This window comes from Maylandia zebra, linkage group LG10 (assembly GCF_041146795.1).
Source record: "Maylandia zebra isolate NMK-2024a linkage group LG10, Mzebra_GT3a, whole genome shotgun sequence".
In the NCBI taxonomy this organism is placed as follows: Eukaryota; Metazoa; Chordata; class Actinopteri; order Cichliformes; family Cichlidae; genus Maylandia; species Maylandia zebra.
The window spans coordinates 12,087,336-12,114,221 of NC_135176.1; the positions used below are offsets into that span (position 1 = coordinate 12,087,336).

A 26,886-nucleotide genomic window follows, 5' to 3' on the forward strand; every position below is an offset into this window, starting at 1 on the left:
CTGTTATTTCACTTTAGTTACTTAGTGAGCAGTAATGTAAAGGAGTAATGTAATTAGCTGCCTTCTCAAATTCAACGACACAGTTACAGCTGCTGATTCTCTAACTGGATTGTTACAAATAACATTGACTTGCATTAAACTTTTGTTGCAAGCAGCGATTCACTCTTAATAAACATCGCTGGGCCTGTATTGTTACATTAAGCAGAGGTTAACTTTAGTCATCAAGCCCAGCAACCCACTGCATCTGTGGTGTCACAGACATAGCATCAAATCTTTTCACAGCTTTGCTATAGTAACATTAAAGGAAAATGAACTGTAAACATGAATGAACCAACAGCTATAAGTATGGTATACATGATCCTCTATTCTTTCTTCCAAGAACCAAACTTTCAGCGTGTTCTGAAAGCACAACTTTGTATACAGCTCTGCATTTAAAAGCAGCACTTGAAAAACTCTGCTGTGTCACAGTCTGCTGCTTTACGTAGGTCGAATGTTCAGGTCAATTCAGTTTTATCTATATAGCGCTAAATCGCAACAACAGTTGCCTCAAGGCGCTTGTTGTGATCTGGACCCAAATGCAGATGCGTGAAGGCAGAGTAAATTCAACAAAAAGCGAGAATTCAGAAAAAAACAAAAACAACAACACTCCTATATTTATATATATGTGTGTGTGTGTTTTAGGTCAGTCGTGTATATATATCTATATATCTATATATCTATCTATATATATCTATCTATATATATATATATCTATCTATCTATATATATATATATATATATATATATATATATATATATATATATATAGATATATAGATATATAGATATATATATTTTAGCTTACTATATAATTCCTGAACACAGACTGGAAACAGTGCCCATCCAAGAATGTGACCCACTATGTCCACACATATAAAGTGCAAAAGTAAACACACACATTCCAATAACAAAAACTGTTAAGAGGAAATTTAAGTTGTTAAAGTGTGAAACCTTCCAGACGCTGAAGTCAAGCGACATAGTGAGAGACACCAGAGAGAAAGAATCGCAGTTATGTAAAATGAACATGTTATGACAGCCAGTTCTCCACAGTTGTAGACGAGAGGACGGGAACAGGTGCTGGTGAGCAAACATAAGAGTCACGTGTAATTTTAGGAGGACTCAGCTGATTATCATCCTAATCAGTCAGCACTGACGCACATTTGAAGTAGGGCAAAGGTCTAAACACTGAGGAGTATCTGCATAAAGAGCCTTTCCAGTAGATATCTTTTAAATACTAAGTTGAATTTGTGATATTGTTAAAAAAAAAAAGCTCTCTGGAATACAATATTAGGCAATTTTCCAGACTATTCAAGCATTTTTCATCATGTACTTTACATGAACTCTTCCTTCCGTATCTTCTCAACAGTGCTTATATTACATTATAATCCCTGTGTTTGCTTTCTAACCCATCAACTCCTTAACAACATGTGTGATCTGATCTTTGCTCACTGATCGAACCTAGTATTAGAAAATATCATCTAGCCAGTGAGAGCCAGAATAAGCACTAAGTTTTAAGAAAAATGCAAGCCAAAGCAAAATCCGAACAGTCTGCAAACCCCTGAGTCATCTCTGCTATGCGGGGCCTTTTGCTGTCTTAGTGGAATATCTGTTTTGTGTACGGTGAAAAACTGTAAGTCAGCATAAATGATAAAAGCTGTTGATGAAGTTGGAAAAACATTATAAACTTGAGGTAACTACAGATATTAAAAATAAGCAGTTTTAGTGTCCCTTTATTCTTTTCCTATTTAATTATCCAGTGAAGCAGAACCAGGACAATCCAAGTCTGAGTTGATTTTGTGAATGAAGCAAAGATGCTGAGCCATAAACCTGTGCCCTACTAACCTTTAAGTGATGACCTTATTTATAGAGTACTGATTTAAAGTTCACAGTATTCATAGCACAGGGGTGATCAGGTCTGGGGGCTCAGTGTCTTTTTAAGGGGAGGTCACTGCAGACTGGTTGAAGCCAGCCCACTGACTTGTTTACTGGCCCGAGCGTGTGCTTAAATGTTTCTCACAGAGTGTTCCCAGGAAACTGTTTTTAGAGAGCAGGTGGTGAAACCACCTCCACCATCTCCTTAACCTTTTCATGGAATACAGTATAAATGGATTATTACCTCTCAAATGTCCTGTAATGTCGTTTGACATCACAGGACCCAGTCTGAATATGTTTGCTAAACGTAAATATGTTCTCACTTTACTAATCTCCTACGAATGCCTTGTTTAATATAGAACCTTTATAGCTGTAAATATGAGGAGTGGAAAATATGCAGGTGTATGGCTTTACTTTGACCCTGTTTACCAAAACTGCTTCAGAGTTTCTGAGTAAGTCGTCACACTGAAGATGAATTATGACACTGTTTTATGTGTACAGGGTAATATTGCTATAAAGCAGCAGTTTATGGGAAAGAAAGATGTTTACAATAATGTGCAAAAGTCTTGAGCTATGGAAATATAGTGTATAAATATAAGAAATACAAGGCAAAGACTGAATTTATACAATTCTAATAAGGTTGAAAGTCAATATCTGGTATGACTACTTTTATTTTTCAACACAGCCGGGCTTTTCTGCATTTATAATTTCAGCAATTTTGATAGGATTTCCAACACCACTGCCTGAAATGAAGCCCCAAACCATGAAAGAGCATCCACCGAGTTTTACAAGTGGCTGTAGATACTCACTGTTGTACGTCCTTCTTGATCTCCTCCCTACACATACTGACAATGATGTGAACCAAACAATTCCAAATTCAGATTCAGATTTTCAGTCCAGTTCTTGTGTAATTTGGATTACCTCAGCCTACCTGTTTTCCTTCCTTGAGAATGATTTCTTGTCAGCCATCCTCCCACTGAGACCATTTCTGATGAGGTTTTAGTGAAGAACAGGTGGATGATGAAGGGTCAAGTCCCCTGTTTTTTCATTTTAAAAAAAATCATACAGTTCTTTTCTGGTTTCTGTATTTAAGGACAACCTTCACACCGTGGGACAAGTTATTATTTTTTTTAAAACACAGTTTTCTGTCTGTCAAACTGTGTTATCTTTGGCATATTTTGTGGATTCAACAAAATAAATGAGAAGAAATTTTTTTGTGACAGGCTTAGCAAAGATCCTAATGATGCAATTCAAAACTGGCTCTTGGCTAAGTTGTCTTAGGTGTTAATTGCTTTAGCTGGGTGTGTTTTCTAATTCATTAACAGGTCAGTGTTAAGTGGCTTAACAAATAAAAAACATTCTTCTAAAAATGGTTAAAAGACTTGAATGAATATAAGCAAAAAAAGCAGCCTGGAGAACTATGGCTCAGTAGCACCAGGTCTTATCTTAAAGAGTTATCTTATCTTATCTGGCTCCTTGGAAGCAAAATATAAAGAAACGAGGGAGGTTCAAGACTTTTGCACAGTACTAGTATGGTTACAAAATTTAGTAGTGTTGTCTTGGGAACAGAACAACTTCCTGACACATGTTGCAGCAGGTGAATCCTTTGATATTTGGAATATGAGGCTGTGCTTTCTGACTTGATTAAAACTTGGCGACCTGTGACCCAGAATGCAATGGAAACTCATATGTAAGGAGGCATGCACTCACAGAGAGCCAACACCCACCTACAAAGAGTGCACCTCCTCCCCCTGACACTTTCCATTTGGCAGCTGCTCCTCTTGTTGGAAGCAGCTTGTGTCCCTGTTACAAATCAACCCAAATGATTGCATTCAGATTCTCTCTGCACCCAACCACACTGACCCATGGTATGAATTGGCTTGCTGGGATGGAGAGGTGGGGGATTCCTAAAGCTTCTAAACTTCTAGAGCTAATTCTGTTCCCTGGGCACAAACAGTAAGAAATAATGCGGTGGAAATATTACCCAGCCAGACAAAAATCCCAGGCAAACATCTCATGAATCCAGACAAGCCTTCCAGTCTGATTGGCTGCATGTAACCAACCAATAGAAAAATACCCTGTGATGTCAGCAGAGTAATGTGAGCTGGTATCTGGGGAAGAAAAGCTGAAATTTCACACAAATATCAAACTCTGGATTCCAAACCTGAAACAATGTTTTTAAAAAAATCCATGAAACTTTCAGCAGTAACTTCTTTACTGTGTAAACGGACTCCAGATAGACCTGAATGTTTACGTGTACTCAGAGATTTCATGCCAGGCTGCCATGATGACGGCATCAGGAAGAGATCAACAAGAGCTCAGATATCTGGCTCAGGCTCACAGACTGATAAACATGATATTCTCATGACAGGTGTACAACGTGTTTGGCTACAGCGCATGTAGTTACGTGGAAAAGCTTCCTATAAATTTGGGGAGGCTTCTTCCATACTGGAACAGTAGGCACACAGGAGACGAGAAAACGTATAGGATTAACTATCAAAGAGGACTGTATACATTTTTCCTGTTAATTGGATTATAATTTACTTGGAAAACTATTAAGGTAAAAAAACAAACAACAACCTTGCATATCAACATAGCTGTGATTTTTATTGGCAGTTAATTGAAAATATCAGTTATATTTGCTTCAAGCTGTGGGTCGCTTTCAGCTAAAACTGAGTGAATGATGATTTGCTGAGTTGTGCTATATGGTTGTTTTTGCAGCAAGTGGTGGTATGCTCACTGGCTCATTTCGAGGAGAGTTTATGGTCCGAGGCATTTCCACAACAGAAGCACCTCGAAAGACTAGCTTGTTTCTTGAGAAAACCTGAAACTTGTCATAATCCTTACTCACAGGTTTGTATGACTTTCAGCATGAACAGCATGAAAATATTTCCAGCACATCCAGCGCACTAAATACACCCAGGTTTGTCACAGTTAGTCATTTTAAACAGATCGAACAAAAGTCGTGTAATATAAGAAAATATCAGCAGTTATGCATGTAGTCTATTTTTACTTTACACGCTTATATCCCATATTTGGTTGTCCAGGCAGGTCTTTGGATCGTAAGAGCATATCTTTCCATTCATGTCCTCAGCTGAGGCGCAGCAATGGTTGGCATGAAACCCAAAGATGTGATGCCCTCTGCGGCAGTTAAGTTCTTCGGAGCAGGCACGGCAGCCTGCATTGCCGACCTTGTCACCTTTCCACTGGATACCGCCAAAGTCAGACTGCAGGTTAGACAAACAGTGTTAACCCGATGCCTTTAACCTTATGATAGATGTCATATTAAATCCTCTTTTATTTGCATCATGTCGTGCAGCTTCAGGGAGAGTCTCAGATAGCCGAAGGAGTTGGTGCACTGAAGTATCGGGGCGTGTTTGGCACCATCACCACCATGGTGCGCACAGAGGGGGCCAGGAGTCTGTACAATGGACTGGTGGCAGGCCTGCAGAGACAGATGAGCTTCGCTTCTGTCCGTATCGGCCTTTACGACTCCATGAAGCAATTCTACACCCGAGGCACCGAGAGTGAGTATCAGTGAGCGAGCAACAAGTCTGCTTCTATTGCACTGTTTCTTCGTGACCAACATACGTATGGCACACAGGTGCAGGGATTGTTACTCGGCTCATGGCGGGCTGCACCACCGGGGCAATGGCTGTGGCTTTTGCACAGCCAACAGATGTGGTAAAGGTGCGTTTTCAAGCCCAGGTCCGACTGGCTGACGGCGAGAGGAGATACAACGGCACAATAGATGCCTACAAGACGATTGCCCGAGATGAGGGTGTACGTGGCCTGTGGAGAGGTACCTGCTTTACATTCAAGTCATTCATCTTTATATGAAAATGCCCTCGGCTGTTCTGACAGTTACGATCCTCTTTTGTGTTCCAGGATGCATGCCAAACATCACTCGTAACGCCATCGTAAACTGCGCAGAGCTGGTGACCTACGACATGATCAAAGAACTCATCCTGAAGTACAACCTAATGACAGGTGAGGCCATGAATGAAAGATACAGACAAACATCCCTCAAACGTCTGTCTAATTAACGTGAAAGTTGTGACTAAACTTCTGTCCTCCCACAGACAACCTGCCGTGCCACTTCACGGCCGCCTTCAGCGCAGGCTTCTGCACCACAGTTGTGGCTTCTCCTGTGGATGTAGTTAAAACACGTTTCATGAACTCAGGACACGGCCAGTACAGCAGCGCTCTCAACTGTGCCTTCACAATGCTAAGAAACGAAGGATCCACGGCTTTCTATAAAGGGTAAACACACTCTAACATGACCACGAGGCAAGCAGAGATGCTACAAAAGTCCTTTTGAATAATTCTTCACTTGTCTTTTTTTCCTCTTCTTTAGGTTCATGCCTTCTTTCCTGCGACTCGGCTCCTGGAACATTGTGATGTTTGTCACCTATGAGCAAATTAAAAAAGGCATGAGCAGGACACAGCAGTACTGGGAGTCTCCGTTCTGACCGCAACTAGTCAGACTTGTTTTTTTCAACTCAGGACCGCAAAACACAACAGCCTAACGCACACCACAGTGCAGGGGTGACTACTGACGACTCTTGGTTGGAGACCTGAAAATACAGGAGCATGAAAACACAAGAGTTGACATTAGAAAGAGTTTGAGCAGGAAGACTTCAGGGGCATTGTTGCAATATTTAAAATAATTTAAAGGGTAGACCTTACAGAGGCTTCACGCATTTTAATGGTCAGAAATTCCATTACAAGAAGCTCCTTCTGGTGTAAACTTCTATGTTTAAATGAAATAATCATGTGAATAATGTTAGGCTGTAAAGTTAGTTTTTACTTTCTTTAGGCTTTCCATGAAAGCAGAAGACAGTTTATGTCCAACATTACATACCTTAAAATGACCACAATATGTCTTTCTGGATTGTTTACACTGTTTACCTTTTGTAGTTGTAGTTTAATGTATTTGCCACTAGATGTGAAAAGTATGTATGATTTGTTGCTGGTCGATGAGTCATGTGTATTTTGTGAAATAAAGTACTTTAATTAGTGAAAAATTGTAATTTCGCCCATCCTTTTGTATGCTATTGAATGCCAGTGTTGCTTTGTAACTTTATTCTGAATGTCACTTCACATCCCGACTCCCACTCCTAACCTGTTAGATATACAACACTCCTCACAGGGAGAAATTGGGAATGCGGATTTCCTAAAATCTTCTGGAAAAGCCTCAGAATTTTAGGTAAGCAAATGCTGCTGATCTCTTAAAAATATACCTCCTTTTTTAAAATCGAGCATTTATTAGTGCTTCCACTTAATAATAATACTCCTGAAATGTGCCTCCGGAGTTCAGCCACATTTACAGAGATGTACCTACACATGGTAATACGGACCATATGCATGTCTTCTTCATCAGTATCATGTTGGCCTTCTGCTTCTGTTACGTCCCAGAGTTCATATGTTACTATATAATTCTTTTCACTCATGGATTTTTTTGCATGTATGTATTTCTGATGGGTTGCTTATTTGTTTAACATGGAAGTGACCTTGTTTCTTAATATATTTCTATGCCTGTGAGGCCCTTTGAACATGATATGTGCTACTGGGCGATACAAATAAAAATGAATTGTTACAACAAACAAATCATGAAACAGGCTGTCATAAAACACCTCCCAGCATTTCTTTTGGCACAGAACCACCAGTTTAAACCTAAAATATGTTTTTTTTTTCATTTATGAATTACATTTCCAACTCCATAATTCTTAGAGTGCTGTATAGGTCTCTGAAAAAGATCTTACCAGGTACGATATCTGTGCAGTTTCTTTGCACAGGCCATCACTCTGAAGAACACTTGGATCACTGACATATTATCTCACACATAGTACAGATATGGGGGTATGGATAAGTTACTATATAATTGATGGACAACTGGTTGATGTATAAAATATATATACTGGGAATTGACAGTATAAATATACTGTTTATATAGTAACCAGTTATCCATCACCTCTTTTTTCCATAATTTGTCCCAGGATAATCATCAGGAAAAATAAACTGCACTTATTATTGAGATCATCTAAGCCAACAATAGCACAAATGAGCATTTAAACCTTTTAGGATAAATGTGAAAAAAAAAATCACTTCACATTTTATATTTTTATGACAGTTCATGATGAATCTCTGTGATCCAAACACCTGGTTCAGCTGCTGCAGTCCCATAACTGGGTCAGTCAGATATGGAAAGATAGCGCCACCATACCACTACATATGGAGGACAACATGCACCCATGCACTGACTCATAACATTTGCCAACATGGCACTAAAAATACAACGCTGCACTTTTTTGGAGTCCCCTACAGTGGCATAGCTGGATTGCAGTTCTGCCATTTAAACAAACAATACTGTATGACGACTAACTGCGTGTTTCAACCTTCCAGCTCACTACTAAATGCAGGAACAACAAGTTACGAAACACGTTTTAATGAAAAGCTGCAGTGAGACAATTATCGGTTTGAACATATGGCTACAATTTGGGGTGCAGTGTACATGCGCGCGGCTTCTTGTACTTTCATCATGACTCAGCATTTACTTTACAAGTCTTTGCTGCACAGACCACCTAAAGAAATTACTGGCTTGATTAAAATATAAGATAAAACATTGATTTTATGGAATAAGATTTAATTAATGTTTGTGCATTAATGTGGGTTTGGGGACATGATACATTTGATTGTGGAGTCAAGAAGACAAAAGGAAGGCGTGCTCTAAACTACACACATTCCCACACGTGACAAATGCAGGTTTACAGTCGGCCCACATATTTGGGGTGGGACCCCACCATGTAACACATGCCATGCTATGATGTAACAGCATCATGGGCAGTATTTAAAGAGGCCGACCTCTTCCCCGCTCCTGCATCTGTTCCACTTATTGTCTGAGATTCGACGAGAGGTTTGGTTATTGTCCCTTGGTAAGGCTTTTCAACTCTACAAATCATATCACAATACAGGCAAATTTTACCTTTTTACTTTTACTGTTTACTTTCCTGTTAATATTATTAATTAATAAAGCTTTGTTGGATTGCTATGTTGATTTTAAAATGACTCTTATGCAGGATTTGGAGTATGATTATACGCCTCATTGCTGTTAAAAAATCTATGGAAAAACAAGAAAAGTTGTTCATAGCTGGGACAAAGTTCAGCCAGAGGGACGCCTTTAGAGAATCCTGATCTCTAAAATATCTGTCCCAAACTGCTCCTATAAAGGTAAGACTTAATGACTTAAAATTTGATTTCATTAAAATTGCATTGCTTCTTTTTTAAACCCATGCAAGTACACAGAACATAATGAACAGCAGTCTCATTAAAGCCTGTACTTGGGGTGGGGGGAGGGTGGGGGGGGGTGCTGCTTTTGCTGAATAGAGGTGTTAAATGAGCTTATGGCACACACCAGCTGGAGGCATTACTAGCATAGTGAGTAAAAGAAGCCAGGATCAAGCGTGTAAAGCAGATCCATAAAATAAGCAACACTTGTCTTCCTGATGGGATGTAACTCTCATGTGTCAAATTTACAGATGCAGTTTTAAATAAAAAACATTTGTCTCTGAATGCAGTGTGTTTGTGAAATTTGTTTCTGTCAGATTTTGCAGGAACATCTTGTCGTGTTCACGTTCACAAATACAACGCTTGTGTTTTTGAAAAACACTGTGGAAAATGGTTGGATTCAGGCCTGCAGATGTGCCACCTTCGGCAGCTGTAAAGTTTGTGGGAGCAGGAACTGCAGCCTGCATCGCTGACCTGCTCACCTTTCCCTTAGACACAGCCAAAGTGCGACTGCAGGTATTAAAGTATTCTTGTGTAACAAACACAAAGCCAATTCTTGTAACCTTAGTAGCCTGAACTTTCATTGCACAGATCCAAGGAGAGACCAGAGGCTCTGCTGCTACAGGGAGCGGCTCTACGGTGAAGTATCGAGGGGTGTTCGGCACCATCGCCACCATGGTGCGTACTGAGGGTCCTCTGAGTCTTTACAGTGGGCTGGTGGCAGGACTCCAGAGGCAGATGAGCTTTGCGTCTGTCCGAATTGGTCTCTACGACTCTGTTAAACAGTTCTACACTAAAGGCTCTGACCGTGAGCATCTGTGATTGGATTCTGACAGTTGTTTATTTGGTTGAGGGGAAATTTTGACCAGTCTCAACTGACATCTCTCTCTTCCCTGGTTTAGATGTGGGCATTGGGAGTCGGCTGCTGGCTGGATCTACCACAGGTGCCTTGGCGGTTGCCATTGCTCAGCCCACAGACGTGGTGAAAGTTCGCTTCCAGGCACAGGCCAGATGTCTTGGCCGTGCCAGGCGCTACTGTAGCACAGTGGATGCTTACAAGACAATTGCCAAGGAGGAAGGCATTTGTGGTCTGTGGAAAGGTAGCTCAAGCTTCCAAAATGCGTGTTTTTAAAAGGCTGCTGCTTCATTTCTTATGATGCATCTTTGTTTTCGATGTCACACAGGCACAGCTCCAAACATTGCACGTAACGCTATTGTTAACTGCACAGAACTGGTGACCTATGACTTCATCAAGGATATGCTCCTTAGGTCCACGCAGCTGACAGGTAAAACACAGTGGCTTCACAGCAACATCACGCATGTGTATGATATAGCACTCAGCCCTGGGTTCTGTGCACTCCACAGATAATCTGCCCTGCCATTTTGCATCAGCCTTTGGTGCGGGGTTGTGCACAACAGTGATCGCCTCCCCTGTTGATGTGGTCAAGACAAGATACATGAACTCTGCTCTTGGCCAGTACAGCAGCGTTCTCAACTGTGCTGCTGCCATGATGACCAATGAAGGCCCGCGTGCTTTTTACAAAGGGTAACCCAGTGATTCCACATTCATTTGACAACTCTTAATGTGAATGAAATGAAACCAAAAATGTTTTTGCCTCCATTTCCATTTTCTTAAGGTTTATCCCGTCTTTCTTACGCCTGGGGTCCTGGAACGTGGTCATGTTTGTGACGTACGAGCAGCTGAAACGAGCAATGATGGCAGCGAATCACAGCTGCAAAGCTTATCTGTAATCTCTACTGTCTCTCGATGGGCTCGTGTTCGACCACACTCACATTGTCTTTCATTTTTGTTATCTTCCAGCGTGTTTACAGAAATATTCTGACAGAGTGCAAAGTGCAAATAAAAACAGAAAGACACGATTTGCAAATGTATCAGTATTGCTCTCTCCTGACAGACATGTAGCCACATGAACAGTCCAATCAATCATTCTGATTACACATGTATTTGGAATGTGATTAATCTTTAAAAGACAGAGCTTGCTTGATCAGATACTTCCTCTCAGTAGAAAGCGTCTCGGGGAACTTAAGGTCAAAAGTAATTATGAGGTTTCCTCTCTGGGAAGGATTCTTGGACAGCGGCATTCCTTCTCCGGACAAGACTTTTTGGTATCTAGGGCTGATATGACATGACAAACAAATCAGAGAGCGGAAACTTAATGCAGTAATGCACAAAATAAAAACACAATAATCATTAAGTGTTATAGCAGATGGTTATGCTGGACATTTCTTCCTGTTATAAGGGAGTTTTTCATTCCCACTGTCGCCAAGTATTTGCTCATAGGTGATCATATAATTGTTGGAGTTTTCTCTGCTTTTTTTCTTTTGGGGGGGGGGTTGTATTTCCTTACAATACGAAGCACTTTGACGCGACTGTTTTTGCACTCTGGCACTACATAAATGTAAAAACAACCAGACTGGGAAAAACTGTTTTTCAAGACAGTGACTGAAAGCACTTACTGGACAATGTCATTGATAAGAACAGAGAGCAGCCTGCCATCTAGTGTCTGCACGTCCACAGAGAAGCCAGTTAAAGCCTGCGAACAAGGGAATCAGCTTACAGCTTCAAAGAAACCTTTTTGCATGGCCAATAATCAATCCATGACATGACTCACCATCTCCAGAGTAATCTTTGCTTTGTAGATGAGGTCATTGTTATGTCTCACAAACAGAGGATGAGTCTTCTGTCGCACAATAAACACAATATCTGCGGGAATGCTGTTTGGTCCCTGAAGGTAAAACAGCAAAACAAAATAAAAAGATTACCATGCAGCAGTCTTTACAGACAGTTCTTTATACATTCCCTCCCTGGGTAAAGGAAAGAATATACACAAACAAGGCAGTGGTACAGTCAGTACACATCATCATAATAAAAAAACAGAGTAATAAGAAGAATAGCTTTGAGCGCATAATTTCTTTTGGCTAAAATTGCCCAGAGTACAATAAGCAAAATGCCTTTTGCTTATTGTAATTGGGTGTTAAAACCGAACATGCTTACTTTTGGTAGTAAGCGTGTTCCATTTCAGTGCACCTATAAAAGATCTGCAGGAACAACGTACTTGTGTGCAGTCTATGCAAAGTGCCAATTTTAGGAGAACCTTCACAAGTAGTTAGTCATCAGTTATACTTGCAATAGCAGAAAAAGGAGTACAATAAATTATAATTTGTTAAAAATTCCCCTCTCCTTTGTCGCATTCAGCCTTTTTAATGCTTACCTCTACTATCTTTTCACTAATTGCTGCACTGCAGTAATGTATATACCACAATAACAATGGCAACCTGCTAAATTTCCCTTTAAAGCTAACTGCACACTGAAGCCTAGGATTGATTACAGCAAAAAATACATTTCTGGGTTATAGCAGCCATATAGCTCGGAAATGGCATCGGAGCCACGAACCCAACTCAGGCTGTAGGAAATATTTATGTATAAAAGGATAAAAATAATACACTATACCAACTCATGAGCTCACTTTCAAACCCCCCATTTTAAAATGATGTGTAGGCTGGTTAATTACCTGATCTCCCTCTTTGGGGAAAGTAATTCTTGTGCCTTCGTTCCATCCAGGCTTGACATCTATACTCAGAATCTTGTCTTTGATACTGGATGTGCATCCATCGTCATTCATGACCTGTAAAATAAATAAAGCATCGCACAATATATGAGGCAAAATCAGTGCTGTAGTATGTCTTTGTGATGGCGTTTTTTATTTTATTTTTTAATGCTGTTGTTTAGTTAGCTCTAAACCCCATGAGGAGCTTGCAGTCTTATAGATGAGTGAATCCAACAAAAGCCACGGGAGGGAGAAAATATAAACATGTCTTACTCTGCGAGATATCTTGATCTTTTTTGTGCATCCATGGAAGAGATCGTCCAGGCACAAATGAAGGTCTCTCTCTATTGGGGAATCTTGCGTTTTCGCCACTTGTGGCTGCAGGCCACCGAACTGAAGCGGCACATCATTTGTGTAGAAGTCTAGTAAAAAAAAAGAAAAAAAAGAAGGGGGATTAAAGGATTAAAATCGAAAACGCACATTCACTGTCGGGCTTTGATTATGTTTTTTTCTCACCTGCAAATGGGTTGTCACCCCCAAAAAACTGTTTGAATGTCTGGTCAGGATTCCCATGGTAGACGTATTTTGATGACCAAGTTCCATTGCTGGCAAACTCAAGTGGAATACCACCTCTCAGGCCCTCCTCTCCAAACTTGTCGTAAGTTGCCTTTTTTTGAGCTTTCACACAGAAAATTGGCTTTGATTCACACACATATGGTACATTCTGCATACAATAAATACAGCCTTTCCTCAGACCAAAATACACTTCACTGTATATAAGCCTGTATTACTATTTTAATATTAAAGCTATTTAAAAAAAGCTTTCTATTTCTGATCCTTATAACAGTTTCCTGCTAAATGTTTTTTTTAAACAAAAAGCTTTAAATACAAATCTGCAGTTATTTCCACTTCTCCTTTTACAAAAATGTTAGTATTGCTTATAATATAACCAATTTTAAACTGAGTTGTAGCTGTGCGTTCATCTATTGCATTGTTTGAAACCGTGAGTGGGAGGGTAGATACAATACATTACGATACTTTGCGTGGTGATATTGTATCGATAGAGAGTCACCAAATATCAATATTTTATAAAGAAATACAAATACTCAGGGAGTACTATGAACAGTAGGACTCATCTTATATTGAGATGATTTTATGTATCTCATTGTCTTTTATCCTGTCTTCCTTCTCTCACCCCAACTGGTCGCAGCAGATGGCCCCGCCCCTCCCTGAGCCTGGTTCTGCCGGAGGTTTCTTCCTTTTAAAAGGGAGTTTTTCCTTCCCACTGTCGCCAAAATGCTTGCTCATAGGGGGTCATGTTATTGTTGGGTTTTTCTCTGTATGTATTATTGTAGGTCTACCTTACAATATAAAGCGCCTTGAGGCGACTGTTGTTGTGATTTGGCCCTGTATAAATTCAATTGAATTGAATTGAATGTAAAATCAGCTCCACTGACAAACCACCCAGGACTGGACACACTTAGCTTGACAAAGTTACATGCTAATTAAGAGCGAGCTTATGGCTCATAAGTAAAAACAGGACAGCAACCTCCTTGCAGCTACAAAATATTTTTTTAAGAATCAGTGACTGCCTGCTCATAGAATTGAATTTTTTCACATTCTGCAACTGACGAAACAGTTGCCCAGAACGTGAGGGTCTCGAACACAAATGGTCAATTTTGATTGGATGGCAGTTGCAGAGGTCACCTGAGAGGAGGCAACTTTTCAGCAAACAATCTCAGTCTGACTTAGACTGACTGCAATCACTCTCTGAGAGAATGTCAAATAACTGACTCAACCGGCTCCCAGGTGGCTATATTCTGGTTTTATTTACATAGAACAGGAAGGTTGCTGGTTGCAACCGAATGCAAAATCACTTATCGCGGGAATGTTGTACACCTTCCTTTGATAATTCAATTGATTTGTGCTGCTTAAAGAAAGAATAATAATAGATCATCACAGTATATCAGTTAAACTTCAGAGATATCAGTCTGTTCAGTTGGGAAACATGAACCCGTCTGAATCCGTTTCGCTTACTTTGGTTCAAATGAAAGTAACGCTGGAGAGGCATCAACGAGACAACCCCACCCAAAAACCTGACTGTTTTTGCTGTTTGTCAGTGAGACATACATGCAGCCCATGCAGGTTGCACAGGTAGTCGAGCTCAGTTCTCTTCACACAGGAGAGACACACACAAGCAGTGAGGACATGTGACACACATGAAAGGGTCTTGAGACACTGGTGAATGTTAGGCTGTCTGCCTGATCCTTCCGCATGACAGATTTGGAGGGTTCCACAGACCTCCACGTGCTGTTAGGTAGGTGATAAAAGAGTTTGCCAAGAAACAGACACATCTGTTGCCTTCTTGAGGTAATTTTCGAGAGCACTGGAAATGTTCCTCCTGTCCCTTTTTATACAAAGGAACAGACATGGGTACTGATGCTGTGGTGATGCCCCTAACTGCCCAGCTCTTAGCAGCTCCACACTCTTGACACTGCTGACAGATACACCTTCTTACATCGGCTCTTCCTGATTTGCAGTCCTGGAGCAGCTGTGCACTGACTATCTTTGCAACGTGAATAGGCTGCAGGTACCATGTCATTCCACCAGAATTGAAAAGTAAAGTCACAAAAAGCAAAGCTAGAATGAACTGAATCACGAGGGATAAGGAACGACCACTTTCATTTGCACCAAAGCAGCTGAAATGGATTCAGTACGATTAACTGACTTTTCCTTAGACTGTGATCATCGAGTGTCCCCTTATTGTTTTTATCCGTGCGGTTTCCAAAATAAAACACACTTCAGTCTCGATATTCTTCCACTTACGGTCGCTTAAAACATCATAGGCTTCACCCAACTGGGTAAATTTCTGGGAGCTTCCAGGCTCTCTGTTTCTTTTCGGATGAAACTTCAGTGCAAGGCGTCGATATCTAAGAAAGAGAAAGAAATAACTGAGGAATAACAGAACAAGCCTCATTATTAAGCATGTGAGTTTCATATGTATTAAATGACTTACGCCTTTTTGATGTCTGCATCTGTTGCGTTTCTATTTATTTCCAAAGTCTCGTAGTAATCATTACTCATTGTGAAACTAAGTATTTAAAACCACATTTAAACATCAAAGAAATATCCAGCTAAAACACAGAGTGCGGGTGCGTGAATTGGTTTCCACGGAAACGGCTGCTGGGAGACTCTCGCGAGAATTGCAAACACTCGCGGACATTAATTTAAAATAAACTATTGAATGAAAGAACAAGAAACAGACTGCAGTCCAGAGAAGACTGCTCGTCTTCAAATAAATAAGAAGAAATTTAGAAGTAATAAACGTTGACGGGAGTTGCTACTTCGCAGTGAAGTAATTATTACTGACCTCTTTCGAAAGCTTTTATAGTGTGTCATTATTTAATGTCTCCGCGTAGTAGTTATTGTCTACTTTGTAATATAGCCTAGAATCATATGCAGATGACCACGATATTAATGAATAGCTGTGCAACAATCTGATAATCACTCAATGCTAGATCCCAACTAGGTCAGGTAGATAGGGTCACTTGACATTTTGCATAGCGGATTGCTGGCATGTGTATACTCATTGTTTGTTAAATAAAGTTTAAAAAAAAAAGAAAAAAAAGATTGCTGGCATGTCTCGTGTTTGGGGGCCACCACTGCATTATTTCTTCTGTGGACTTACAGAACAAACAGTAGGTAATGAGTCAGGCCAGTTACTGTAGCTTCAGCATACCGTGATCTTGTCTATTTGTAAATTTTTGAAGCACCTTGGTTATTTTGTACCTCGACAGTCATTTTGAGATTTTATGTAAATTAACTGTAATATTATTGGACATCAAACCTGTATGTATAAAATCAAAAAGTTAAATGTGATTTGAACACTGAATGTCTCTGACTATAATCACTTTTTCAGTACACAGCTAAACATCTACATTTCTGTAACTTTCATTATCTTGTAGTAATTGCTGCCAGAAATTATACAGAAACAGATCCAACATCTCAGCACTTAAAAAATAAAAATATTGAACTGATTTATCCAAAACACATGTCAGAAACACAGATCAATACCAGCAGCGTTGACAAGTTTACTTTTATTCTTTCATTTGAATCCATTCCAGAAACGTTAAGGACTACAACGCTATACAAACTGAACTCTCGCCTGTAGTTTTACACAAAAATTGCACAATATTTTCAGTATGATCAAAGTGCCACTTCGAGGCAGCACGTGAAACAGCAGTTGCTCGCTGCTGAGTGTCAAAGGTGGTCCAGTTTGGATGCATATTTTATTAGCGACTCATACCCAAAGTGAAGATATTAACAGCCATACAAAAGAAACAGGAATCTGAGAGAAATAAATATTACAAGTCATTGTGGATTAAATACATATGTAGAATCATCACTAACAAGAAATCAATGCCAAAAAATAAAAACAAGGAAGTGTTGATAAAACGGCATACCAAACCTAATTAGATAAATCCAAAGCCAAGGAAGCCCTCTACAATTCAACTCCAAAAGGCATATATCTCCACATCTAATGTCTATTGTCGGATTTATGAGAAAATCTACAAACACTATCTAAGAAAGTTTTAGTCTATGTCAGCTAGTCTTTAGGGAAAAAAATCTATCCAAATAAAAAGTAATAGAAAATGGAAGCCAAGGTAAAAATAATCCATCTCAATAGACGTGTGGGCAGAGGAGGAAGGACGGTAATGTGTTTGATGCAGTCATGTTATGCATTTGTGCTGGTTTCCATGGTGTGTAGGTGTGAGACTGCGTGACTGTGCAGGTCGTGTTGGGAGAACTGTAACCCAAGTTTAAAATAAGCTCCTAGCTCACACTTCATGGGTGTGTAGCACACATGTCTACACCCAGCACTCCAAATAATGATTTACTTTGAAGCAATCCTACAACCTTTTCCTCATTTTATCCCAAAATGTTAAAAACAAAATAGTTTGAAGAAAACACCTAAATTAACTTCGGCCAATCAAATACAAAAGCGCTTATTGTGTTAACTGAAAAATGCACACAACACATTCACATTGTGCTTATTAAGCTTAAAGCAATATTTACTTATTTTTTCTTTTTTTAAGGATTCTCACTCTTAGACAAATACATTGATTTGATGACTTTGACACACATCGTCTTTCAGTTTGGTTCAAAATCATCTTTGCCCACAAACTATTCTCATCTTTCTTGTACTACCATCTCTGCTGAAATGACAGAAGGCTTAGTTCAAGCATAAATATGCAATGTTTCAATATGTTTCAATGCATGTGTGTTACAGTGCAAATATTCAATTTAAGTACAACTGAAGTGACTTTCAGAGCAGCCCGATGGGCTACCAGACTTCCATGATGGCGAGGATAACGGATGTAGTGTTCTCTTTCAGGCTGGGGGACAGTGGAGGGTGTAGTGAAGGATATGGGCGCAGAAAAACTGAATGTATTAGATAGAAACATTAGCAGGAACAGCCTCCTTCACTGGTAGGTTGCTCTGGTGGTTTCTCCAGCTTAATGTCAATCACTGAAAGGTTTAGGAGTTAAGAAACAACATTGAAAAGGAACTCTGAAATGCATTGGCATTGATTAAACAAATAAATAAATTAATAGCTCTAGATTTCTGCTCAAGGAAAGACAGTCACACTTTTTTGGCACAATGGTCCAAAATGTCCCATTGGTGTTCAATTAGCCTGAGATGACCGTGATTGTAAATGCCAGAACGTTTTACATTATTTTCATGATCATTAAAGTAGTCAGTGACCACATGTGCTGTACAGGTAGAGGCCATTTTCACACTACAGCAGTGGTATTGCCCAATTCACATGTATTGGTTTATGACACATTCACAATAAATTACAAAGGGACTCTCCTATAATGGAGCACTTGTTGATGGTGGGAAGGAAGAAATAGCTTAACAGAAAGAGATCTCTGGCAAAACCAGGCACCAAAAGGGTTGAGGTTTTTAAGTTTTAAAATAAAGTTCTTAGTTTCAAAAATGAACTTGTTAATTTTTAAAGACCCTCCCCCAACTAAATATTTTTCTATTTGCTGAGTCATTAAGCAAGACAATTTAAAACTAATACTGTTAACATATACTGCATTCTCTCTCTGCATGAGACAGAATGCAAAGCTGGTCTTCCACCAGAAAAGCTTCTAGTTGTTGGGCTGCTGGGGAGTTAAGAGTGCTATCCACCCACTGTACTGTGTATATGGCGTGCCAAAGTTGGAAAGTCTTTCAGCTCTACATGAACTTCTGTGGGTGTTAGCTGAAGTTTTTACCTTTTAATGGCAGGAATAAATTATCATCGTTCAGATATTTTACAAGATCAGATGCTTCAACTCAATGTGACGACTCATACTGGTCTCCATTTAACTGAGGTCAGTATTTCACCACTTATTGCTAGACAGAATATTAAAGTAATCTTAAATATTCTTATGGACACATGATGGCTTATGCTATAGTTACATGGCAAACTTATCAAAGCTGAAGTCAGTAAAAATCATAACAACATCTTTATAACTCAGTCTGAGTTCAGACTTAGGCACGTTTCTAGGAGCATGACTGACTAATGTGAATTCACTGTCTGCTCTGATCTGTATCAGGACAAACTTCAAAACCTTTCAAGTCTGTTTCATACCCTCCAAAAATAGACCATCAGTGCAGAGTGTCTTTGATATTATACTCATTAAAACAGGCATCCAGCTGAATCTCAATAGGTGTCCTCACTGGTAAAACAAATCTAGAACGACATGTGGGTTAAGCAACAATAGTGAGATGTCACAATTCTGCACTTGATTCTCCCTGTGGCCGTGCTTATCCATATGACAGACATAAGAGGGCAAAGAGACCTCTGACTCTGCTCTGTCATGTCAGATGCAGACACTGACATGTACACAAAAGGATACTGTCCTCTCTACTCTTGTCCTGTGTGGTGTCCATGCCAGGGAGGGCAGCTGCCACACGACGGAAAAGCTAGAGGGAAAGAGAACCACATGTATTCTTTCAGACAAGGAATATAGCGAGGGCATGATAAAAAATACAAAATGAAATTGGCACAGCATGTTGTGTATAATCCTAATATTAACTGATCAAGCATAAGGTCCACTTGAAACTCACACAGAGAAAGACACCCAAGAGAGATTTATCAAATTTGATCTCAGTTTAGCAGCTTGTGTCTCTGACACTGTAAACCAATTTCTGTGCTGCATCGGTGATTTGAAAAGAGGATGGAGCTGAGCTTTAGTGACATCTTCCATTGACAAAGCTTGGAGGATTTTAAGCGATGAATGGATCCATTCATAAAATTCAAGAGAAATGTATGATGATGCTCAGCATCCCCTGCCCCCACCAAAGAGCGTCATGGAAGCAGACTTATGACATGCAGAGTTCACAGCAGCAGTAACACTATTGCTGTGGTGATCAGTGCTGTGCAGGTTGTTGATTTGCAAACTCTGGTCCCCATCTCTAAGACTTTGTGATAAAAGGTTGGCCAATACAAATCATTACAGGGGGGAGAGAGCTTGAAAAACAACCAGTTCTCTTCACTAGTGACCAGTGGAAACTGATGTTTAAAGCACACCTTTTGCACACATGCGTGTGAAATAGAAGCCAATCAGAAGAGAGGACTATGAGAACACATACACATGTAGGTGCACACGCTCTACCTGTTTGACATTGTAGCCTGTCTTTGCACTTGTTTCAATAAACAGAACATTCATCTCTTTCGCTCTCTGTTCTCCCTCCTCTGTGGTTATCTGTCTGTGATGAGCCACCGCGAACAACACACAAACACCCACCAGGACACGCACATACCCCCACAAACATCAACACAGAGACAGGGGAAAAGAAACACAGACACTGTGATTATGTTGAAGAGCATTAACAAGCCGTGCCCTTCCTGCTGCGGCTGCCACCACTGCCCAGCACCAAAGGTTTCCCAGTAAACTTCCTGGAAAAACAGGAAGAGAAGTGAAACTTCCAACATCTCAACCATAAATGTTATATTTTCTGTGTTTGACTGAAAAAAAACAGGGTTTTGGAGATCCAAGGCATTGCTAGGCCAAGACGAGTAAAAAGTTTGTAAATAAGCTTTTAGAGGAGCTTGCAGGTAACAGGGAAAAGCCATACACGAGACTGACACCCACACACTCTCATCACCTTTAGCAAGAAAGTGATGAATACTTGTTTTATTTAAAGAAATACGCACAAACAAGAGCAATTTAGACTAAGAAGCCCTTTTCAGACATGCACTCAATTCTGTTAATTAGATGGCATCTAAACGCAGAGGTTACAAACGCACATCACTTCTCCACCTTTGAGTTGCTCAGCTCACTAAAAGACATGATTGTTGTGGATAATCCCCTAAACTATAATAATGTGAGGGGAGGAAAAAATAAAGTTTTGGCATGAGACATCAGCTTTCAGCTTTTGTCCATGGTCTCACTGCCAGAAATACTGCAGAAGCCACAAAGCCACTCCTTTGATACATATGTTAAACAGGCTTTTTTATTCCACACGGGACAAAGTCCAGCATCTACACTGGTCCATAAAAATCACAACCTACAGTGTAGATTTAGTGGTTCACTTAGTGGTCACTTATAAGCTTGGGGCAACCGTGGCTCAGGGGGTTGGGAAGCTAATCTGTAACCAGACGGTCGCCTGTTCGACCCCCTGCTCTCTGTCCTGGTCGTTGCGTCCTTGGGCAAGGCACTTTACCCTACCGCCTACTGGTGTTGGCCAGAGGGGGCGATGGCACGACATGGCAGCCTCACTTCTGTCAGTCTGCCCCAGGACAGCTGTGGCTACAACTGTAGCTTGCCTCCACCAGTGTGTGAATGTGAGAGTGAATGAATAGTGTGCCTAGAAAAAGCGCTATATAAATGCAATCCATTATAATTATTATAAAATTGACCTAAGTGTTTATGGTTGCAATTGCATATATACAGAATGTGGCGTAATAACCCCCCAGAATAATTTGGGACACTATATCCTACTTACTATAGTGTGAAATTTGGCGCATAGCACACAATAAAATCATGATTACTGTAGCTTGTTCTGTCAGAGTGGGGATGTTTGAAAGAAGCGTTGATGAGTATTAATGTAAAAGAAAAGCTCCATGTCCAAATACCAGATCAAAAATTTTATGCAATCCATGTCTGAAAAGGGGCAACTTCAGGAACCTAGCCTGACTTTTATTTTCAGTGGGAGACCTTTGGAGGTGAAACCCAGGAGGCAGCATCTACAGCAGGGCGTCAGAGCACGGCTCACACACACACACACTCTTACCTGCTTTACGTTGTAGCCCGCTTTCGCACTAGTCTCAATAAACATTACATTTAGTTCTTTGGCTTTCCGCTCACCCTCTTCAATAGATACTTGCCTGTGGTAGATAAAACGGTTAAAAGACTCACAGCAAGAGACAATACAAATTCAAAAAAAGGCTTAAAAACAAACAAAAAAAACCCCAAAACAGGACACTTTCAGGTATAATGCATGAAAGAAAAAAAATCAGTGAGGCCACCAGTAACAATCAATAACTTCACTTCTATGCTCTTCATGGAGTGCCTACTTTAACAAAGGCAGAAGGAGGGAAACACAGATTACCTTTTATCTGCAAGGTCTGTCTTGTTTCCCACCAACATAATGATGACGTCACTCCCTCTTTCTGTTCTCACGTCATCAATCCATTTTGTGGTTTGCTGGAAAGAGTTGACATCTGGAAGACAGATGGAGATAAAAGGCCTCAGGTGAGAAAACACAGTGGTTAGTGACAGCAAGGCAATAAGCAAAGAGAGTTACAAGCTGAAAAATGTGCAACTTTTTTTTTTAAATTAAAAAGAAAAATATGCTTCGGTCATACTAGTGTATTTAAATGGAATCAATGCATTCCTCAGCATCAACGATGTGAATAACCTAGGGCACTCCCAGTGGACAGGTGAGCCACATACTTGTAATGTCGTAAACTACGACTGCAGCTGCAGAGTCTCTGATGTAACTTGGGATGAGGCTACGAAATCGCTCTTGCCCCGCTGTGTCCCACAGCTGCAACCTAATCTGTGGGGCAGGAAGGGAACGGGGATGGAAAAAAAAAAAAAAAAAAAACAAAACAAGAAAAAAAAAAAAAAAAAAGAACAAGATGAAAATGAAACAAGAAAAACAAATAGACAAATGGGGTAAGTTTATGGGACAAAAAAAATTAATAAAAGGAAATAAAGTTGGACTAATGGGAAAAGATAAAAAGAGAGAAAGGTGAGCACGTAGTTCATGCAGGCAGTGACTAAGCACCAGAGAGAGCTAGCTTCCTGGGCCTTTGGGAGGGAAGAAAGAAGTAATCACCCTTCACTTGTCATCAGCCCTCCTCACTGGATCAAGTAAGGTGTTTAATTTCAAAACGGTGATGAGAAAGTAGATGAAAGGGTAGGAAGGAGAGGAAGAAAACTCGTGTTGAGGGAGGTATGAACAGAGAAAAGAAGGATTGTCCAGGGGGATACAACACTCCTGATCACAGTAGCAACGTACAAATGCTGTCTCTGTGTGTGTTAGAAAGAGCATAATTCAGTGGCTAAAGAAAAGCAACTGGACAAGAAGAAGAAGAACAAAAACGGAGGTACTGGTTGTGCCAAAAATAAACTTACTGTTCTGTCTTCAAGATACATAGTTTTCGACAGGAAATCAATTCCTATTGTGGCCTGAAAAAAAAAAAGAATCAACCAAATATTCACAGTCATTTCCAATGAGTATTGCTGTTGATATTAGGCATCATCAATGATTATTAAAGTTAAAAGTGGAGGTGTTAAGTCTCACTTGGTAGGTGTTGTCGAAGCTGTCGTACATGAACCTGGTGATCAATGAAGTCTTTCCCACTGCACAAACACAAACAAGAAACTCTTAAAGAGTGCAATGACCACATGATCACTTTGATTTTGGAGAAGAATTAGGTACACCTTTTCCCCCGGAAAAAAGAACTGCATTTATAACTGAATCTATTCTACATTTTCCCCCAATTAGAACAAAATTTAAAAACTGAAAATGCTTTTTACACTTTCTGAGCACCCAAAGTCTTCAAACAGATTATTTTATCTGAACAACTGTCTAAAACCTAAACACATCTAATTTACAATAACATAAAGCTAGCCAGCCGCTTTTAACTGGTTCACTAATAATTTCAGCTGTAATCAAAATAATTATTTCGGGGCTAAATAAAAGCTACGCAGATCTCTGAAAGCTTGCAGAAATGAAATGTGTTTAAAGTTATTCAACCCAAAGCAGCTGCTGTGGCCCTTTTCCACAGATGATGACCACTAATAACAGAGTAAACCAAGCAGCTTCATGTCACACAACTCCCACTGCCCTCTTGTCCACTAAGCGTGTAGTGCACAGCTGTTCAAAGTAATTCAGGAGTCAGAGGGTTGAGCAAGGCACAGAGAGAAAAAGGGCTGTAAGCAAAGTTTGCCATTTATGTCTGAACTCCCCCCACCCGTGTATCCAGGGTGCTGATTTGATCCACAATGGAGGGTTTGTGTCCATATGTAATATAAAACTCTGTAATGTTGTTTAACACACAAAACTACGCTTTACAAACTTTGCAGCTGTAAAATGCTTCAATTTTTTTCTAATCTCATAGAAAAACCATTTATGAACACCTTTAACACATCAGGGACAGTCACACAGTAGCTCTGAGTACTCGCACAGTGCTGCCAGTTCTCAGACTGTTTTTGCTGAGCTCGAGTTACATTATCAGTTACAATGTCCATCAAGGGATGGTGACAGGGCTACAGACAACACTGCTGTTTACAAGGCTTAAAGGAGCCACAGCTTATCACACACTGTCCGATAAACGCAGTGTGTCTGTCCCATCTTGGTGGGACTTACAGGTCATATTACAGCAAAAACATTTATTACAGTTTTGTCAATAATGTCATCAAGTTTTGGCTTCCTTAATTCTTTCCTAGTTTCATTTATTACAGCAGCTTCTGAACTCACATCTTTTCCAAAGAGATCTGTATTATTTTATATGCAGTCTATGGCACAGTGCGACTGAAAGACAAGTTTTATATTTTGGGAAAAAGGTGTGCAGGGCCTCTTTCTACATTTGCATTTTTTAATGTTCTTGGGTATTTTTTATAATAAATATTTGTCCAATGTAATGGTTCTGACATTTCTTGTAAGTAATTTCGTCAGTTTAGATGTTTATTATGCATTTAGCTTCCTTTTTTTATGAGTGATTGGGTTTGCTATTCTTCTCACATCACAGCAGGAGAAGCCATGACTTCTTTGTTTCTTTCTTGCTGGAAAAGAATGAATAAATAGTGCAAAATCTCATCTTGACAATATCCCCTTTTTTGTCTTCCCTATTGTCCTTTGGTGGCTATCTGAGTTCACGTTTGATCCAAGTTTCTCTTTACCGAGAATTCCAACTTCATACTGTTTTAATAAAGCAACATGAAACAGCTAGTTCAAATATGTTGCAAGTAGATTCCAAAGAAAGAGACAACGCTGGACCAATAACCCAAATTCTACTTTAAACCCTAAAATCTGTGGACACCGCGGACGACACAACGAACAGCCACACAGCTTTACCTAAGACATGAAAAACAGCCAACACGAACCCTCTGTGTGGACACTGAAGGAGTGTAAATTAGTAGGGAGATCGCAGGAATGTTGCATGGCAAGATCGGCCAATTTGGAAGTTGCTCCAGGGTCGAAATTATGAATTTATGATCACTCTAGTATTATGAACATCTTCTAAACACAGCAGGGTATGCCTGAAGTTCACCTATCCTTCAATAACGAAGAGATACCAAAAATAATGCTGGTGCTTCATAATTTAACATCCTGTTAAATGACACTTGGTAATTTCCGATGCCTCCGTTAATGATGTGTTATCACAGCCCGTCACACAACTGAAGTAAGAGTCCATTTTTACAGACATGATTCATTTTGAAGGAAATGAATCACCTTTTTAGTCGGGCCAAGGCGAAGAAACTGTTCGTAACAAGTTACTGTGTCGTAATATCATCACTGCCAAGTGTTAACGATACGTGGCTAACGTTAGCTAGCTGGTTGACGTTAATCACCCACCAAACTCTGGTGTTAGCTAAATGTCCAACAGAGCAAAAATGTAAATCCTACATCCCACAACACTGAAAATTACCAACAGACTTACCGCTCTGTTCACCAAGAAAGACCAGTTTAAATTTTCTTAAAGGGTTTCCGAAGTCTCCGGCCGAAGACATGACTGAATCAAACCTTGACGTTACTTTTCGGGAGCTTCCTAGCTAGTTAGCTAATGCTAACTAACCAGTTGTTGTCAGTTATCAAATATCCAGAGGCAGCGAAAATGAACAGCCCTACTCGTGGCTGACTTGAGCAAATTTTGTGCTCAAAGCGTATTCCTTCAAAGTCCAAGTCAATATTAAGCACCTCACTAACTACTGCGGCCAAGTTAGCGTTACTCTTCTACTCTGTCAATTACACCCAACCCAACGAGCCACCTTCTTCAGAGACAACTTTATGGATAGATGTGTCTTCTTGGCATGTTCATGTGCTGCCCTCTGCTGGTGGAGAAAAAAAAACCCCACAATGAAAAACCAGACTGCTCCTTTGGCAGAGCAACGCACTAACACATTTGATTCAGTAGATTTTATTTTTATTTTATTTCACAAAGTTGGAAGCATTATGAGAGGAAAAAAACTACCGTGCTAAGGACAGAGAAGAACAGAAGGAAAAGGCACGGTGTGTTTTTTAAAGCCCACTAGAGGGGGCACTTTCATCACAGGTAAGATTTCACTACTAAGCAACTTTAATGGGAATCCCAGTAATGTTTAAAGAATTAGACGGTGACTTTTACCGATGGTTAAATTAAATGGAAAGATTTTTTTAACATCCATCCATCCATTCATTCGCTTATCCTGTTCAGGGTTGCGGGGGTGGGAGGTGGGAGTGGGGGCTATCCCAGCTGTCTCAGGGCAAGAGGCCGGGTACACCCTGGACAGGTCGCCAGTCTGTCGCAACCTATCCCCACTAACTGCATGTCTTTGAACTGTGGGAGGGGTCGCACTCATGATGAAATCCCTCAGAAGCAGAAGATTAAGAAAGAAAACAGGCACTAATA

At 40.1% G+C, this 26,886-nt stretch overlaps 4 protein-coding genes across 8 annotated transcripts; 2 read left to right on the forward strand and 2 right to left on the reverse strand.

Annotated features, from left to right (window-relative positions):
* Positions 1-4,295: 4,295 nt before the first annotated feature.
* LOC101480868 (dicarboxylate carrier UCP2) lies at positions 4,296-6,938 on the forward strand. Of its 2 annotated transcripts, none has more exons than XM_076889045.1 (8): positions 4,296-4,471; positions 4,633-4,764; positions 4,959-5,144; positions 5,231-5,438; positions 5,516-5,713; positions 5,800-5,901; positions 5,994-6,174; positions 6,269-6,938. In XM_076889045.1, the coding sequence occupies exons 3-8, from the start codon at positions 5,019-5,021 to the stop codon at positions 6,381-6,383; spliced, it is 930 nt and encodes a 309-aa protein (XP_076745160.1). In that variant the 5' UTR covers positions 4,296-4,471; positions 4,633-4,764; positions 4,959-5,018; the 3' UTR covers positions 6,384-6,938. The 2 variants fall into 2 exon arrangements, with proteins under 2 accessions (XP_076745160.1, XP_004573392.2); XM_004573335.5 differs by having other exon boundaries at positions 5,006-5,144.
* A 1,813-nt stretch (positions 6,939-8,751) lies between these two features.
* On the forward strand, positions 8,752-11,079 carry LOC101481819 (dicarboxylate carrier UCP2). 2 transcript variants are annotated; one of them, XM_004573338.2, is made up of 8 exons: positions 8,752-8,846; positions 8,991-9,141; positions 9,516-9,714; positions 9,790-10,006; positions 10,101-10,298; positions 10,383-10,484; positions 10,564-10,744; positions 10,836-11,079. In XM_004573338.2, exons 3-8 carry the CDS (start codon positions 9,589-9,591, stop codon positions 10,948-10,950), a joined length of 939 nt encoding a protein of 312 aa, XP_004573395.1. In that variant the 5' UTR covers positions 8,752-8,846; positions 8,991-9,141; positions 9,516-9,588; the 3' UTR covers positions 10,951-11,079. The 2 variants fall into 2 exon arrangements, with proteins under 2 accessions (XP_004573395.1, XP_076745161.1); XM_076889046.1 differs by having other exon boundaries at positions 9,516-9,702.
* Positions 11,077-15,970, reverse strand: dnajb13 (DnaJ heat shock protein family (Hsp40) member B13). Its single transcript, XM_004573337.5, has 8 exons — positions 15,784-15,970; positions 15,594-15,697; positions 13,284-13,445; positions 13,041-13,189; positions 12,732-12,845; positions 11,832-11,945; positions 11,677-11,753; positions 11,077-11,335 (listed from the first exon to the last, which is right to left on the reverse strand). The coding sequence occupies exons 1-8, from the start codon at positions 15,849-15,851 to the stop codon at positions 11,176-11,178; spliced, it is 948 nt and encodes a 315-aa protein (XP_004573394.2). The 5' UTR covers positions 15,852-15,970; the 3' UTR covers positions 11,077-11,175.
* Positions 15,971-16,845: 875 nt separating this feature from the next.
* rab6a (RAB6A, member RAS oncogene family) lies at positions 16,846-26,292 on the reverse strand. 3 transcript variants are annotated; one of them, XR_013100527.1, is made up of 9 exons: positions 25,939-26,292; positions 23,577-23,635; positions 23,408-23,461; positions 22,721-22,826; positions 22,377-22,488; positions 22,059-22,152; positions 20,438-20,531; positions 19,679-19,745; positions 18,226-18,296 (listed from the first exon to the last, which is right to left on the reverse strand). XR_013100527.1 is itself a non-coding variant. In XM_004573340.4 (8 exons), exons 1-8 carry the CDS (start codon positions 26,006-26,008, stop codon positions 18,232-18,234), a joined length of 627 nt encoding a protein of 208 aa, XP_004573397.1. In that variant the 5' UTR covers positions 26,009-26,291; the 3' UTR covers positions 16,846-18,231. The 3 variants fall into 3 exon arrangements, 2 of the variants coding, with proteins under 2 accessions (XP_004573397.1, XP_004573396.1); XM_004573340.4 differs by lacking the exon at positions 22,059-22,152 and having other exon boundaries at positions 16,846-18,296; positions 25,939-26,291; XM_004573339.4 differs by lacking the exon at positions 20,438-20,531 and having other exon boundaries at positions 16,846-18,296; positions 25,939-26,290.
* Between the last annotated feature and the right edge of the window lie 594 nt (positions 26,293-26,886).

What these genes read in the sequence shown, in the direction of transcription:
- LOC101480868 (XM_076889045.1), top strand. Translation starts at nt 5,019, where the DNA reads ATGGTTGGCATGAAACCCAAAGATGTGATGCCCTCTGCGGCAGTTAAG. An exon ending in CTACACCCGAGGCACCGAGA is followed by an intron (nt 5,439 to 5,515) that starts GTGAGTATCAGT and finishes TATGGCACACAG; the next exon opens with GTGCAGGGATTGTTACTCGG. An exon ending in TGTACGTGGCCTGTGGAGAG is followed by an intron (nt 5,714 to 5,799) that starts GTACCTGCTTTA and finishes TTTGTGTTCCAG; the next exon opens with GATGCATGCCAAACATCACT.
- rab6a (XM_004573340.4), bottom strand. Translation starts at nt 26,008, where the DNA reads ATGTCTTCGGCCGGAGACTTCGGAAACCCTTTAAGAAAATTTAAACTG. An exon ending in GCTTCGACAACACCTACCAA is followed by an intron (nt 23,462 to 23,576) that starts GTGAGACTTAAC and finishes TTTTTTTTTCAG; the next exon opens with GCCACAATAGGAATTGATTT. An exon ending in TGTATCTTGAAGACAGAACA is followed by an intron (nt 22,827 to 23,407) that starts GTAAGTTTATTT and finishes CCTGCCCCACAG; the next exon opens with ATTAGGTTGCAGCTGTGGGA.
- LOC101481819 (XM_004573338.2), top strand. Translation starts at nt 9,589, where the DNA reads ATGGTTGGATTCAGGCCTGCAGATGTGCCACCTTCGGCAGCTGTAAAG. An exon ending in CAGCCAAAGTGCGACTGCAG is followed by an intron (nt 9,715 to 9,789) that starts GTATTAAAGTAT and finishes TTCATTGCACAG; the next exon opens with ATCCAAGGAGAGACCAGAGG. An exon ending in CATTTGTGGTCTGTGGAAAG is followed by an intron (nt 10,299 to 10,382) that starts GTAGCTCAAGCT and finishes GATGTCACACAG; the next exon opens with GCACAGCTCCAAACATTGCA.
- dnajb13 (XM_004573337.5), bottom strand. Translation starts at nt 15,851, where the DNA reads ATGAGTAATGATTACTACGAGACTTTGGAAATAAATAGAAACGCAACA. An exon ending in GATGCAGACATCAAAAAGGC is followed by an intron (nt 15,698 to 15,783) that starts GTAAGTCATTTA and finishes TCTCTTTCTTAG; the next exon opens with ATATCGACGCCTTGCACTGA. An exon ending in GGGTGACAACCCATTTGCAG is followed by an intron (nt 13,190 to 13,283) that starts GTGAGAAAAAAA and finishes TTTTTTTACTAG; the next exon opens with ACTTCTACACAAATGATGTG.